General features: G+C 17.7%; 1 protein-coding gene across 2 annotated transcripts in view; it reads left to right on the forward strand.

Annotated features, from left to right (window-relative positions):
* The window catches only part of LOC107995458 (pancreatic triacylglycerol lipase-like), an 86,283-nt gene that overhangs the window by 46,083 nt on the left and 22,651 nt on the right, over nucleotides 1-17,549 (forward strand). For both annotated transcript variants that reach the window (XM_062079762.1, XM_062079763.1), the window contains exons 2-3: nucleotides 12,070-12,224; nucleotides 16,613-16,767. In XM_062079762.1, the coding sequence (XP_061935746.1) occupies nucleotides 12,070-12,224; nucleotides 16,613-16,767 (310 nt within the window). The remainder of the gene's footprint in view (nucleotides 1-12,069; nucleotides 12,225-16,612; nucleotides 16,768-17,549) is intronic.

Below are 17,549 nucleotides of genomic sequence, written 5' to 3' on the forward strand. Positions count from 1 at the left end.
ATATTAATACGAAAAATTATATATATAAGAACAGGTTTCATAATAAAAATAACTTTCCGCAGAATCATATCCAATAAATTGATGTCTGTCCTATGTTGCATTGCATCGTATCTACTTTCCCTGCGCATGGTTTAGACGACTTTCTTTTCGTGCCTATGCATTCTTTGTCCTCAACAGAAACAAGAAAGAGAAAAGCCTTTCTGAAGCAAGCAAAGAGAGTACAAAAAAAGCAACTTGTCGATTCGGAAGAGAAGAGAGAGGCATCGATGTCGGAAGTAGTACAGCATTGCCAGAGGGAAGGACGTCGAATCTAGGCCATAATCATTCTTTTCTTTATATTTGCACAAATATGTAGATATATCAATGATTTCCATTTTTTTTTTTGTATTTTCAAATATAAATACTTTTCTTTTACTTACTTTAAATATTATATTGATTCAAATTTATTGATTATTGATATATTTCATAATATTCATATATTTATATTTCATAATATTTATATATTATGAAAAATTTAAAATACAAAAATGTATCAAATGTACATATACATATAGAGATATAGAAAATAGTATTTTACAATTTGCATGTATGATATATGATTTTAATTTATTATATAAATTGTATTATATAAATTAAAAATAATTTATTTTTAAGAAATAAAAATATAATATTTGTACTTTAATAATTAACAAATTAATTATTATTAGTTATATAATGATTTAAATTTATAACTTGAAACAAATAAAAAAGCAAGTAAATAAATATCTATGCTAAAAAATACTTTTATATAAAGTTTTCTTTTTTAATCAATTGTTTAAAGTTATAATCGTTTGGAAACAATCATTTTCCTTACTGACATTTATAATATTTCTACATCTATTTTTATATGTATATATGTGTATAATTTGTTATTATTTAAATTATAAATTATTTAATATTAGAATAATATTAGAATATTTAATAATTTAATAATTCTATTTTTATATATAATTATGTCTTTATATATATATAATTAATAATATATACAAATAATAAATAATTATATATAATTATTTATATATAATTTATATAATTTTATTCATATTATTCGATTATGTTTTATTAATTAAATTTCTTATTAATAACTATTATTTATAATATATTACATTACATTATATTATATTATATTATATTATATTACATTACATTACATTACATTATATTGCATTATATTACATTACATTATATTATATTATATTACATTATATTATATTATATTATATTATATTATATTATATATAACTATTAGTTATATATTATTATACTATTACAATAATAAATATTATTAGAAGAAGAAATATTTTATATAAATAAATATATAATATTTCAGGATATTTAAATTTGTAAATATTAGAATTATATTTTGAATATTTTTTAATATTATTAATATTAAAAAAAAGTGAAACTAATTATATTTCATATTAAATGCTATCAGAATGTTGTAGAAGATTTAGAAAAACATAAATAGAATTTTAGAATGGTCACAAACATTAGAATCAATTCATCAAGATTCAATTCATTAATTGAATTTTTTTTTAAATTTTAGGTTATATAAGAAAATTTCCACAATCATTGAAATACATTTATAATTTATTATGTAGATCTTTTTACATTAATATTCGGTCAAGTATGCGATAGAAAACATAATTAGAAAGCTTTAAAGAAGAAAATTTATTGAAATATTCATGTCATTTATCAAATGGTGGGATTCTATAAATATTTATGACATCAAATATTTCATGTATGTATGTATGTATGTGCGCGCGCGCGCGCCTGTGTGTGTAAAAATAAAAATAAGATTACATTATCAATCTAAAAATTTAATAAATTGTAATATAATAAAATTATAATTTTAAAACTTATAAAATATATATAAATAAATTTTGTTTAATAGTTATTTTACATAATAAATAGCTTATGAATTAATATAAATAAAAATATTTAATAATTTTAATAATTTTGATATTTTTTATACTTAATATTGTATTATTATAGTTAATATTATTTATTGAAAATTTATATGATGAAATAAAAATGTAACAAATAAAATTATATTTAATAATACACTATTATAAATAAATATTATATAAAAGTAATATATATAAGAGTACATCGATAGTATTACGATTATGGTCCCTATGATTTATTTATTTAAAACAACAAAATATATTAATAATTAAATTGCATTGTTTCATGCAATTTGAGTATTGTAGAACTTGATTTCATAAATAACAGATAAAATGTTACAGGAGATCAATCTTATTAATTTTTTTAGAGTGCGTTTTATTAAACTTTTCGATTTCAAATTAGATTAAAATTACATGAATTAATTGCAATTGGTGATACAAGAGTTGTATCTATTTGTTTTTATATCTTATAATATTAATGATGCAATGGATGTTAAATAAAGAGATGTAACATTCGTTTTTTTAATTGTCATTTGATTCTAGATTTATCAACTAAAAAATTTATTTTTTCTTATTATGATGATATTCGTCTGACATTTCTTTGTTCAACAAAAAATTAAAGCAATAAATAAACAATTTTATACATGTATAAATATCACAAATCATAATTAATTTGCCATTAAAAAAAATAACAGAAAAATATTATTGGCATCAAATTCTAGATATCTGAATTTATTTAGCTTGAGGAAAATTTATGGAACATATACTTAAAGTATATGTAATTGGAGAAAGTGAGGAATATATCTAGATGTATTCAACTATACTAGCATTTGAAGTCACATAGATATCGAATATCAAAGATTCGATTGTTTAAAATGAAAAATTTTAAGAATAATAAAATTGATTCATGATCATGTTATTTTAAGAAATAAAAATATTATTTCTATAAAAATTTAATTTCCTAGTGAGAAAAGTTAAAAAACTTATTTATAAAAGGATTATGTGGGATAGTATAATACTATTGCAACATTTTATTATTAAATTTTAGAATTGTATATATTATAGAATGATTGAATCACACATTTTTATATTTTGTAAAAATATTAATAAATAATTGTACGAAAAATGAAGAAAAATTTTAATTTCTTTGTTATTAATTTATTTTATTAATTAAATTTTTATATTTATGATTATCTTTTTTATAATTTATAATATTTTTCTTACTTATATTCTTCCGTAAATATTTGAGCATTTCTATAAATTCATTAAATTTATTAATTTATTTATTAAATTTATAAATTTATTAAATTTATTGTTCAATTTAATTCTGATAATCTTGTTCATCAATTAACTATAAAATATTTAAGATCAACTACAATTGAAACGATCAATACATTCAAATCGATGTTTTAAAAAATATAGAATTTTGATCAATTGATTCTAATTAAATTGATTAAAAGTTATATGTATCAAAGAATAATAATATATAATAATAAATTATGTAGGTATTTATATATAAAATATTTTTTGTTTAATATTACAAATGAAAATCAACAGTAATATTTTTTTTTTGCAAATTTGAACTATTTTTGTGGAAAATAAATAAAACATAATGATGATACAAAAATATAGATAAATGAATTTTTTTTCTTTATATTATAAATAATATTATAATAATATATAATATGTATATCTTCTGGATCCAGTTTAAGATGAAAATTTGAATGAAAACTGAAATATGAATGACAGAGAAAGATTCAACAATTTTTTATTATTTATTTTATTTCATTCAAACGATAGATTAATAACTATAAATGAATAATATAATTGATGATAATCACTTATCTCTAAGCAAAAAAAATTAAAAAGAATTTTTAAAAACAAAATGTAAAATAAAAATTTTAAAAAAACATTCAAATAGTTTATTGTACTTTTTATTTTTTATTTATACATATACTATATTAACTTAATATAAACTAATTAATTAACTAATATATTATACTTATTATACACACATACACGCACACACAAACGCACACATATATATTATATAATATCATATAATAGATATATATAATATTATATAATATATATATATATATATAATTTTTCAAGTATCTAATGTTAACATACATATGAAATTTGAAAATATACATTTCGAAAAAAGCTTATAAATTTAAGTAATGTATTGGAACATTTTAATATTAATATTTTAATATTAGAATAATACATAAGAAACGTAGATTTCAATTTAAAAATTTAACATTAATTTTTACAGATTTGTTCTATCAGGAACATTACAAGATCAAATGACATGTTCCTTTTAATATCAAATAAAATTATCTAAAATATTTTTGTATTTTTATATTCATATTTCTGATATTTTTCAAAATATTTATTGCGGAATATTGAAATGAAATATTCTATATTAAAAATAAAAATAAAGCAATCAGTCTTTATATCTTTTTTATTATATTCACATTTATTTTTTCTCTTTTATCATTTATTATTATTTTTATTTTTATTATTACATTATTTTATTTTACTATTATTTAATTTATTTTATATATTTTTTTTTTTTTTAATTTCCATTTCTTGTTCTCAGAAATTATAATTCAAAATTCTTTTCGAAAAATTCGCTGCAGTTATAAATCACTGAAAATACTGACAAAATAATTATATTCTCACTTTCGAAATAATAATTATTTAATATTCGAAGATGAAATGTAAGCGACTGATTTTTAAAGTTTTAAGTGGAAACTTGGATTATCCATTATCTAAAAACCAAAGTCATTCTTCTTTCCTCTTTTTATTCTATTCATGAAACACGTTTTCATAAACCAGTCGTACTGAAAGTATTTTAAAGAACCTAGTCATCAAAAATTAAAATAAGTTTTACATAACAGAATTGAATAAACATTTGATTGGTTGACATTTAGCAATTTTAATACATTTTCACATGAGCTATAGTTGATATTATCATAATCTGCAAAAAATATCTTAATAAAAAATAATACTTAAAAAAACAACTTTAAATTATTTTTTTCTTTTTTTCTAAATTTAAATATAAAAAAATATTTAAATATAAATAAATATTCAAAAAAATTTTAAATTTATTACAAAACTATATTACATATTTTTTTAAATTATTATTAATTTTTACTTATATATATATATTTAATATATATTTAAATAAAAAATGTAAAAAAATTATCATTATAAAAATATGTTTTCAAAAAACATTGATACATTATTTTATTGTATATAATTATTGTAATTATAATGGCACTAATTCCGCATTGCGGTATCAATAGAAAAATTCAGAACAAGAAAGAAATAAAAAATAAATAAAATAAAAAGTAAGTGGCTTAAGAACATGAATTACGGTCGAATAAGGTCGATGTTCGCTGATGTTGAACGATAACTTGTTTTACTATATTTCTCGTCAGCACCATGCGATTGAACTGATTGGTTGATCAAATTATCAATAAAAGCGTGTTGATTTTATGTCGATATACTGTTTTTGAAAACATATATATTGATTATTATTAGAAATAAATAATATAATATTGAAAACTTTAATGACTTTTCCGAAAACTAATAAAAGTTTTCAATATTCAAACAGATAACAATAAATTCTGTCTGGCCTATATCTACATTCTTTGAATTACGTTTGATCGCTATTTTAATAAGTTAATAAAAATATGAAAAACTTAACAAAAAATTATATATATTATATATTTTAAATTTTAAATCTATAATTTTATAATTTATTATAATCTATAATTATATAATATTGTAATATATTGTAATATAAATTATATAATATAATTAAATGTTTTTACAACATAAAATAACAAAAATATATTTGAAAATAATTTTCTTTAATTTTTTAAAATATACTAAAAAAATAATAAAAACACAATTGAAAATAATTTTTTTAAATTTGATATATGATTTTATATTTTATATATAATCTTCTTTATATATTAACATGCGTATGTAATTATAGTTTTTAATTTTTTAAAAAACAATTTTAATATTTAAAATTTGTTGAAATATTTTAAAAGAATTAATTCTTCTACTTCAAATTAATTCTTTAAGAACAAAAATGTAATTGTCCTTTGATGATAATTTTGATAAAAATGATAAAAAATTTTTCATTTTCATCATTTAAAATTAATTATAGCATTATTAAAAAAAAACGTTCATAGTTTCATTCATGTTTAGCGAATATATTAAAATGTCTAAATGATTTATTAAGAGAAATGAATGATAGTTAGATTATTGTATAATATGGATGTTTATCTTATGACGAAATCGAAAACGAATCTAGATAAGAAAAAAGACATTTTGTAATTATTATTATGCCAAAGTCAGATGAGAAATTGTCTAGAAATTAATAGTGAAGTAGAAAATATTGCATTATCTTATATCTTATATCGATAATATTTCGGATTGAGAGATCAAACTCGAAGTCAATAGTTTATTTATTATAGTTTATTATAATTTATTATAAAACAGAATTATTAATTGCTTTTGAAGAATTTTTACTGAATGAAAAGAAGAATTGCGTGAAGAAGAATTAAGGATCAAGAATGAAATCAAGAATAATATTATCAGTTATAATTCATTCATGGAACTATGATAAATAATAATAAAATTGATTTATTACAAAGTTCGTTGTAATAAAAAGTTCGTTTTATTTTAAACGATCAAAAGCAATATTCATATGGCAATAAAAGTTAAATTCATAAGATTTTAAAGATTTTGTTAATTCGAAATTCCAAAGTTCAAAAGTTTAAATGCTAATAATTTGATACAACATTCTTTCAATCCGAACTATTTAATGATTATATCAAAGATTTAAAAAATTTTGATTTTTTTTCAAATTTTACTAAGTGCTTAAAAAATTTTACTATGTTTTAAAATCTTTTCCATTTTTAATTTATATTTTCGTAATTTTTATAACATATTTGGATTTATATAAAAAATCTGTAAAATTCCATCATTAATTAAATAATGTTCCTTATACTTTAAGTGTCTTATCGTCATTTTTTTATTCGAAAAAAATTGTTTGCGTTTGTATTTTTTTTTGATAGAATTTTCATTTGATGTATCATACGATATATATAGAATTATTCTCTTTTTTTGTTATTTTTTTTTTATTTTGCTACATATTTAATTTAATTAAGCTTGATTCCATCTTGTTAATAAAAATAAGATGACAGCTTATTATTTATTCTTAAAAGAATTTTACAGTTTTCTAAATCTACGACCAATTTTTTATAGAATTAATTTAATAACTGTAAATAATTTTTTTCTTAGAAATTTGTTTATATTAAATTATTTATATTATTTATTTCAAATAAATGTTTTTTATTTGCATTCTAATCGATTCTAGATAAATTAGTAATATATTGAATTCAATTACTTAATTATTCGGTTATTCATTAATATGTTCAGAATAACATTTTTTTTTTCTAAGATTTTTGTTATAACATTCAATAAATATATTCAATATCTAGATAAACTATTATAATTTACCAATTAAATATATAAAAATTATTCAATATTCTATTTAAGATTTAAATAAAAATTCATTTAAATAAAAATTCTCTTAATAAATATTTTTCTCTTTAATTTAATGTATCTGACAAAATCAATTATGAAACCTATATATTTTTTGATTAATAAAAAAATAAAATTAAACAATTTTTTCATTTATTTATGAATGAAGAAACGTTCATTTATATATATATATTATTTTTTTTATATTTTCTATACAAAATCTATAAAAAAATCTATACAAATTCTATAAAAAATCTCTAAATAAACTTTTATATTTGAAATTAATATTTTTCTTCTTAGAGTGATTCATTATTAGTTTCAATAATTCCAAAAAATAGATAGATTTGATTTTTAGACCAAAAAATAAACACAAATTTATATCCGAAAATTAAAATTCCGGAGAAAGAAGTATTTAAAGTTTTTTTTATAAATGGAAATCAAATAATCTTTTAGATCTATTGAAACTATGAAATAACTGGAAAAAACTAGTTTCATTAAAGACCATTCTCTAGTTTGAATGTTAATACAAATTTATTTTTTGAGATTAAGAATAAATTTATATATTTTATCCAATTTTAATCCTAGTAAATATGAAGACAAATATTGATCTTTTCTCGAATTAAACACAAATTCTATTCTTTATTAACAACTCTTCAATAAATTCTTTTTGCAATTAATTTCCATTTTTGATTTTATTTTGAATGGATATTTCTGATATTTGAAAAAATATATACATATATTTATAATTATTTAGGATATATACATATATATCCTAAATATTCAGAATAAATTTATTTTAAATTATATTTTGTAAAAAATATTTATTCTGACAACGTTATCTATTTTATTTAATGCTACTCCTGAAATTGATTCTTCAATCATTCATTTGGATTATATCGTATGTATTGCATTGTATCGATATGTAAATTAGATTGTATTATCAGAATATTGTATTATAGAATATTACTTAAGAGTGATTGATCTTAAATGTTTGCTAATATTGCTTGAATAAACGACTTCACATCAAAATTCTGTATATTAAATTCTACTTGGTAATTCTTTTTAGAATAATAATTCTTTTAATAAGTAGTCAATTTTACTATTAGTACATTTTTTTTTTTGATAGTTTTCATTTTACGATTTTTATTTTATTTTACTTTTTATAATTTATTAGTTTCTTTTATTTTTTCGGATTGATAGTTTCCAAGTAATAATTATTCTCTTTGATCACATTTAAAATTGATTTTATTTATCTGTTCATACTTGAGAATATGAATTTTTTTAAATTCAATTTCAATGAAATAGATCTATTATTAGTTTAATTGGATTTAATTTTAATAAATATTAATTTATCAATGTCGTCATACTATAAAAAAATTCTTTCAATACTATAGAAAAAATTAAACTTATTGTTAATTGTTCAACATGAATCTAATTCTTGCTGAATGTACATTTAATGAATCTAAAAAAACAGCACTTAATTCGGCAATTAAATGCTTGAATATCTCATAGTTCAAATTTTTTAACTTAAATTTTTTAACATTTTATAACTTAACAATATTTTATAACTTAATAATTGTTTCTTTTTTATTTCTTTCAAAATTCGTTCATTATCCAATAATTTTATTTTAAATTTATTGATATCAATTTTTAAAACTTTATCTAGCATTTTTGTCATCTGTTATATTGATTATGTTGATCCGATTCATTTTATTTCTCAGATAGAATATTTTCTTTTCCCATCGTAGAAATAATAATAATTATTATTATTTTCTATGTTATTCATTTACTTAAAATTGATAAAATTTATATAAATCTATTTATCTTTTGTATAAGATATATTTAGATTCATTTTGTTACTTATGAAAATTTATTGAACACTAATCTGTTTTGTCTTATATGTAAAATCATTATATGTATAATATTATAAATCTATTTTTTTCATCGTTTCAGAAAAATTTGTCATGTAATATAAAATTCATTGTGGATGCATTATTTTCTTGTTCATCTTATGAACCAAATGAATTCGCTATTTTATCAAAATATTGGTATAAAATATTAGAAAAAAACGAATTTATGTTAAGCAATAAAATGGAAGAGATAATGAGTAAATTATTATTTAATATGAAAAAATAATCAATAATATTCAGAATAATATAAATAAAGCAATAAAGTGAAATTTAAACAGCATTAAAAATTCAACGAAAAAAGAAATAAAAACGAATCAGAATGTAATAAATATTATTTTAATGTAGAAAAAAAACTTTAAAATTTATGATATTAATAAAAAATTTCAAAACGTTTAGAATTTTGAAAAAATTAATAGTTAAAAAAAATAATAATTAATATATAAATAAATATTAATAATTCAAAAGACCGTATGAAGTTGAGCAAAAATTATGTAATGACTGTTATATAATTAGATATTGATTTTCAAAAACTTTATTTAGATTTAAAAGGTTATTTATTTAGATTTAAAAAATTGCGAACATCAAGCCAAAATATTTAATATAAATATAAATTAAATATAAATTTTGTTAATTCAATTTATTAATTTTAAATATTTTTATATATATAATTATATATATTAAATATTTTTATATATAATTTGTGCATTGATTCATCAGTATTTTCATATTTTATTTTTAATTTATAAAAATTTATCAATATTTTATATTTTAATTATATTTTATATTACAAAATAATTAAAAATTATAATATTAAATATTATATCTTTATGTTTATATAAAATAATATAGATTTAATAATAAAATGTTTGAAAATCGATGAATTTCTTTTTCTTTACATTAATTTACATTACATTATTTTTTAATATTTAATGTGGCATTCAATTTTTTAGCACAAATTTGAAGATTTTGCGAATTAACGAAAACATATTTATCTAATATTAGAATTGCAATTAAACTAAAAAAATGAATGTTTGCTGTGATAGTATTTTCTATTTGATAATATTGTAAAAACATATATTATAATAATACGATTCAATTGTTATAAAAAGATTATTAGACAATAATGATCTTACGTGAACAAATTGTGTTGTATATTTTATTCTAATCATTTCTAACCATTGTTTTTTTTATTGGGAATTTTTATCATTTTCTTTTTTAATAAAATTTATTTTTATATTTTTTATATAAATAAAAGTTATATAAAGCATATTACGTAGAAAAGTTTTGAAAAATATTAAATTGTAATATATCTATTTCTTTATTTTTATTAAAAACATATACATATATACGCAATTTATACATAATATAAATAAATAATTCTTAATTAGTAAATATGTAAAGATATGCACTACTTGTTGTATAATATTACTAGATATAAATCTATATATATTAATTTATAAAATTTAATTGATTAAATGATTTATTTTATTATATTTTAATAATAAAAAATAAATAATAAATTTATTTTAATAATTTAATTTATATTTATATTATAATTTTTAATAAATAATAAAACTTGTAATAAACATTTTTTTATAAATATTTGAAATTCCGTTAATTATTCTGTATTGAAATAATAATAATAATAATAATAAAAAAGAAAAAATATAAGAAATTTTTTTTATTTTTCAAAAAAAAATAAATCGAAACAATGAAATAAATAACTTTAAAAATGTACTATATAATATATGTAAATCCTAAAATTGCAAATATTTTATTTTTTCCTATTTCTTTTTATTTTAAAAATTAAATTAAAATTGTAAATGGAAATTCAGATAATAATATTAATCATCTAATTTTTGTGAAAAGTAATTTTAGAGGCTGCTTTAAAAAAAATTTAAGATTTAACGGTATATAAACATTAATTATAGCAATATAATTTTTTTATAGTAATTTTATATGTAAATTTCTTTTTAAGTAATTACAATGGGTCTATAATAAGCATAACAGACATAATTTCAAGCATTGTTTCAAATTTCAAACTTTTAGATCTTTTTTTTCTTTTTTTAAAATTGTTCTTGACATCTAAAAAAAAGATAAAATCCATTTTATTATTTATTAAATATAATGATAATTATATATTTATTATTAACAAAATTATTAACAAAATTTCTCATATTATTGCTAATTCGTCATTTTATTTATTATTTTTATATTATAATTAAAAATAATATAATACTATAAATCCTTATTCATATTTTAAAACTACGATTATTTTACAATAATTTATGTTTTTTTTGGCTCTTTAAAAATTACAAAATAAATCAGAATAAATAATATTCTATTGAAATATACGGGCACAAAAACTGCAAAAACAAAATAAAAAAAAATATTAATGAACGATAACAGTTATTACAATTTTTATCTTTATTTTATTGAAATTTTAATTATTATCAAAAATAGATAATATATAATATAATATAAATAGAGATTATTATCAAAAATAAAAACCTTCATATTTTATATTTCTACTTATCATATATCTATCATATATCACTTATTTATATATCTATATTTCTACTTATCTTATATTTAAAAACTGAGAATTTAACTTAACCAACAATATATTCTTTTATTTGCAGGATAAGGAGAAAAAAACAAAGAGTCATCGAAGATGAAGAAACATTAATTTTGCTATTTGTCGCATTGGCTCCTGTTATCTGCTCCGCCGGAGTTTTGGATCCTTGGCAGTGGGCACGTAGCGATCGAATAGAAGTCAACATTCCTTGGTTGCCGTGTAATTATATATATTTATATATATTTAAAAATTTAATGATTACTATATATCACATACTATTATCATTTTGAACTTAAAAATCCATTTGATGAATATATATAAAAAAATGTGCAACATTCAATATTGTGAAATAGTTTTTTTCATTGAATCTAAACAAAAAAATTGATTCGTTAACTTAATTTAAGATTGTCAATACAAAATTATTATTAATATGAATAGAGATTATTTTATTAATGCAAATGAAATAAAAATTGGCAAAATCATATAATAAAATATATATTTGCAATTTCCATATTCGAATAATAAGCATTGTTAATAATTTGAAAATAATATTTTCTATGTTCAATATTAAATGAATACTGAATATTTATGCTTCATTTGTATTTATAAAATGATCTTTAAATTTTTATATTAAATCTTAATATTAATAATAATTTTATGTTGATAACTTTGAATTAATATATTTCTGAATCATTCCTTTTCTTTTTATTTAATTGAAAAACAATTTAAGATTATTATAAATGAAATAAAATACATAAAATCGAAAATTGATTGAAAAAACTATATTATTTGGATGAGCTAGAGCGGAGCCCGGCCCCAAGGATGACATATTCTAGATATAATTGACAATGACAACTAACATCATTCTAATTCGAGGAATTTTTTCTAACGTGAAGGTATCAGGAATCAGGTATCATCTGATTATTAACATGCTCGATCGTGAAACTATAATCCTCCTAATTGAACTAAAATTTTCTGAGAACACAAATTTCACTAGTAAAGAAAGTTTCATACAATAGTCGGATACAATAAATAGTCTCTTTGTAATTAAGCATCGTGATCTGACCATCGGACACGACTATAACATTGAGAGACCAAACTCTTACATAAATATGCGTACTGCATTGTAATCATACTAATACAATTTATCCATTATGCAGAAAATATATCATAATCATAAGCACCAATTTCTTTACGCATATATATATCTCAATCAAAAGAGCATTCGATACATATTTTTTTGCAATTACAATCTATCATTCTTAATTATTAATTCTTAATTAAAATACTACTATTGTCGACGTGAATAAATATAAATATAAATAAATTGAATTTTTTTACAAATCTTACAAAAATATAAAATTTTTTTAATTTATAAGATATTTGCAAAAAAATTATTATTATTATTACATTAAATTTCGTTTATATATCTACGTGAAATAAAAATAAAATATAAAATAATGAAATGGCAATAATAGTAATAATAATATTAATTTATAAAAGTAAGAAAAGATTCTCAACTCGCAAATTTAACAAATTTTCAAATTTCGAAAACATGCATATATATTATGCAATTTCTTTATATTGCTCAAATTCTAGAAGCAAAATGGATTCCTACAAATTAAGCTACTTTTCATTTATAATTTTAATTATATATTTTAATTATATAATTTAATTCATAATATATTGTTATAATATAAATAGTATTATGATTAACTGTAAGAATAAAAAAAGTTTTCTTTTAATGAAAATTATCATTTGATAAAAACTTTATCAGTCATTTATATAATTAAAAAAAAGTTATAAAAAAAAATTTATAATTTTTTATATTTTTATTTTTTATTTATTAGATGATATATTATTTTATAATGTAAATAGATAATGATTATGAAATCACATTAGATTATTTAAGAATAAACGCTAAAAGAAATTCTGCATGTAGATACTATATTTGTTAAGCATTCATTAAATTTCATTCATTACAGTTTTTTAATTAATTTTTCAGATTGGAGGATGAAACTATATAAACTACATAAACATGGCTGAAATGAAAATTGTTGTATAAAAATTTTGCACGTACAATGAAATCCAGAAATTCTTTTAGATTTTCACAAAATAAAATACAGTAATGTAACAAAACTTGTATTTGAAATAAATAAAAAAATTTGTTTTTTAATATTGTTTTATAATTAATACAATTTTATTATTATATTATTGAAATTATTGATTAAAATTTCATATGAAAAAATGAATTGGAAAAAAATTATAATTTTTTTAATTTTATTTTAAATAAACAATTAATAAATGTTATGCTAAACAATAATCCTAATTAAAAGAAACAATTTTTGTCTGAAAATTTTTTTTTATCTTTTAAACTTTGCAAGTTTAACACAAAATCAAAAAAAAATATTTTAGTTTTTATGAGTTAATTTTATCTCTTAAAAATGAATTTGAATAGTAAAAAAAAATATATATTTAATTATAAATATATTAAATTATAAATTACATTACAGTTATACCCCAAAATTTCAAAATTGTTAAAATTTGCAAATTAAAATTTTTCTTGTTATTAACATCGATTATTATAATTTCGATTGTCCAAAAGTTATTTTATATTTTATTTTCACATTCTAGGAATTCGAAGGATGTTTAAGATTATCATGGATAAATATTAATTATAAATGTAATAATTTTAACTTATTCCATTTTGAAGATCATATTTATATAAACAATTGATAAGTAGCATTTACATATAAATGTAAAGTATAAAGAAAATTATAATTATTATATAATAACGATTTTATAATATAAATAGTTTTTATAATATTTCGGAAACTAATTATAAGAGATTCCCATATTTTTATTAAAAATATCAATTTTATAATATATTTAAAAATCATCGAAATCAATGAGAAAATAATCTTCGTTTAAACAAATTCGTTAATTTTATTATTGTTAAAAACAGATCTAAAACTTTTGAAACGGTCAAACAATTCAAATTTTATTTTCAATAATTTGATTATCTTCAATAGTCTGACAATAATTTATAGGTATAATTCCCGTTTTCCAGATCTTCAATTTAAATAAATATAGCAGTAATTGGACATTTCACAAGTCATATTTCTATACCTACAGACCATCGTGGAAATGAGCACAAAAATCCTGACTCTCTACGCGTTGCGATACAACTCCGCAAGCGTTCATCTTTCAAAACCACTTTTCAACGTGATTATTGGTTACTCTAACCCCTTCTTAGTTTGCATTTTTAAAAAATAATGATTGGAAGAAAAACCAAGACTACAATTTTACTACAATTTTCTAGATGAGAGCAGTTAGAATAAAAATAGAATTAAATAAAATTCAGCAGCGATACAGTTCGCATCAAAATTAGAAATAATGATTAGAAGAAAAATCAAGATTTGCTATAGTTTTCTAGATGAGATCAGTTAGAATAAAAATAGAATCAGATGAAATTCAGCAACGATACAGTTCGCATAAAAATTAAAATTATTACAGTCGTCAATCAGCTGCAAATAGTTAAAGTAAATCACCATTCATTCAATCAAAGTTCATAATATAAATAATTATATAATAATATAATTATATAGTCTTACGGCAATAAATAAGGCACATTTATGCAATATTCAAAGTCGTTCAATTTAGATTTTAATAATTATATTGTTAATCTTCAGTTTTTTATGTTTCAAAAAGATTAATAAGATTAATATATAATAATATGAAAAAAATTTCATATTTATTAGAAAATTTTATAAAGAATTTCTTATATTTAATATTACTAAACAAGTAATTAATATGAAATTACATATCTCTATCGATATAATTGATTTTCATTGATTCTAATTGACTGCAATAGATTTTTTTTATTCCAAAACACATAAATATCACATGAATATTCGAAATCGAATTTTATGAATTTTTGATATCGAAACAATTAACTATTAACTAAAAATATTAGAAATTATTTCTGATTTTATATGATTTTATACGTAAGCATAGATAATTAAATTTATTTTAACATATGATTTCATGTTAAATAAAAAAATATATAATGTTCTATTTAAAAAGCATTTCATTTCATTGATATTTCTCAAAAAATTGATATTGAAATTAAGATATAATATTAAATTAAAAAAATGTTTTCTATTTTCACATATACAAGTCTCAAAATTAGTATTTAACTTTTATAAAAAAAAATTATTTTAATAATTATTATTTATATTATTTTAATTATTTAACATAAATTTCTTAAATATCTAAATATTTAAATATTTTTATAATGCAAAAAATAATTGTGATTTTTAATATTATTTTGTTCTATTACATAAATTAAATCTGTATATATTTGTAAAATATAATAAATATTCTGCCGAAAGAAATAAGTTTTGGATTTATTTTTTCATAATTAACAAATTAAAAATTATTAATTATAATATTATATTAATATCTGAATATTTTTGAGATTAAATGTGTATAAATATTTCATATTTCAAAAAAAATACTTTCGAAAACATTTTATATAATTTTCAATATAATATATAAATTCTTGAAAAAAATTGTTACTATAATAATTTTTATTATCTTATTAGTTGAGAATGAGACACGATGCTACGATGAACTAGGCTGTTTAAACATAACCAGGAACTGGTATCATCTGATACATAGACCACTTAATGTCTTCCCTTTACCACGAGAAGTTATCAATACAAGGTTTATTCTGTATACAAACGAAAATCTCATCGAGGTAACTATAATTATCTTATTTTATTTTAATATTTTATGAGTTAAATAATTTGTTAAATGTTTGTTGAGTTAAATATTGTTTAATACATTTAATATATATTTGATTTTATCTTCAATAGAACCTAAATATTTATTAGATTATAAATATTTAAATAAATTTTAAATAATGATCAAAAATACCAAAATCACTTCAATTTATTTATATTATAAAAAAATATTTAAAAAAAAAATTTAATTATAGCATGTATGATTTCTTAGCAATCTTTAGATCAAATCTTTTTGCTAAGAAATCAAGAAAAGATGAAAAATCATTTTGTTTTCAATTTAAAAGTGAAATAGTTTGATGCAATGAATTTGTACTAGAAAATGAACGATAAAAAACGATATAATAAATAATAAAAATAGATAATATACTGACCTATGACATGTTATAAAAATGGTATAAAAACAAATAAAAATTCGCTATACAACAAAGTTATTTATAGTTATTGTAAAATGGTATTAAACAGTTGTCTTGCAAATTGATTATATATGAATTTTAAAAGAAATTCTTAATGACTTATTTCTAAATTGCTAAATTCATCGAAATAATGGTTAATCTGGAAATATTGATTAATCCTTGTTCATTAAAGTTAAATATAGATTTTTTTTATAGGAAAAAATATTGAATAAAAAATACTGAATATAATGTCAATGAGTACTAACTATTTCAGAAAACATGTGATAATATTATAATATTATAATAGCTTGAAAATTAATATTATAATATAATAATAATATTAT

This window comes from Apis cerana, linkage group LG9 (genome assembly GCF_029169275.1).
Source record: "Apis cerana isolate GH-2021 linkage group LG9, AcerK_1.0, whole genome shotgun sequence".
Lineage (NCBI taxonomy): Eukaryota > Metazoa > Arthropoda > Insecta > Hymenoptera > Apidae > Apis > Apis cerana.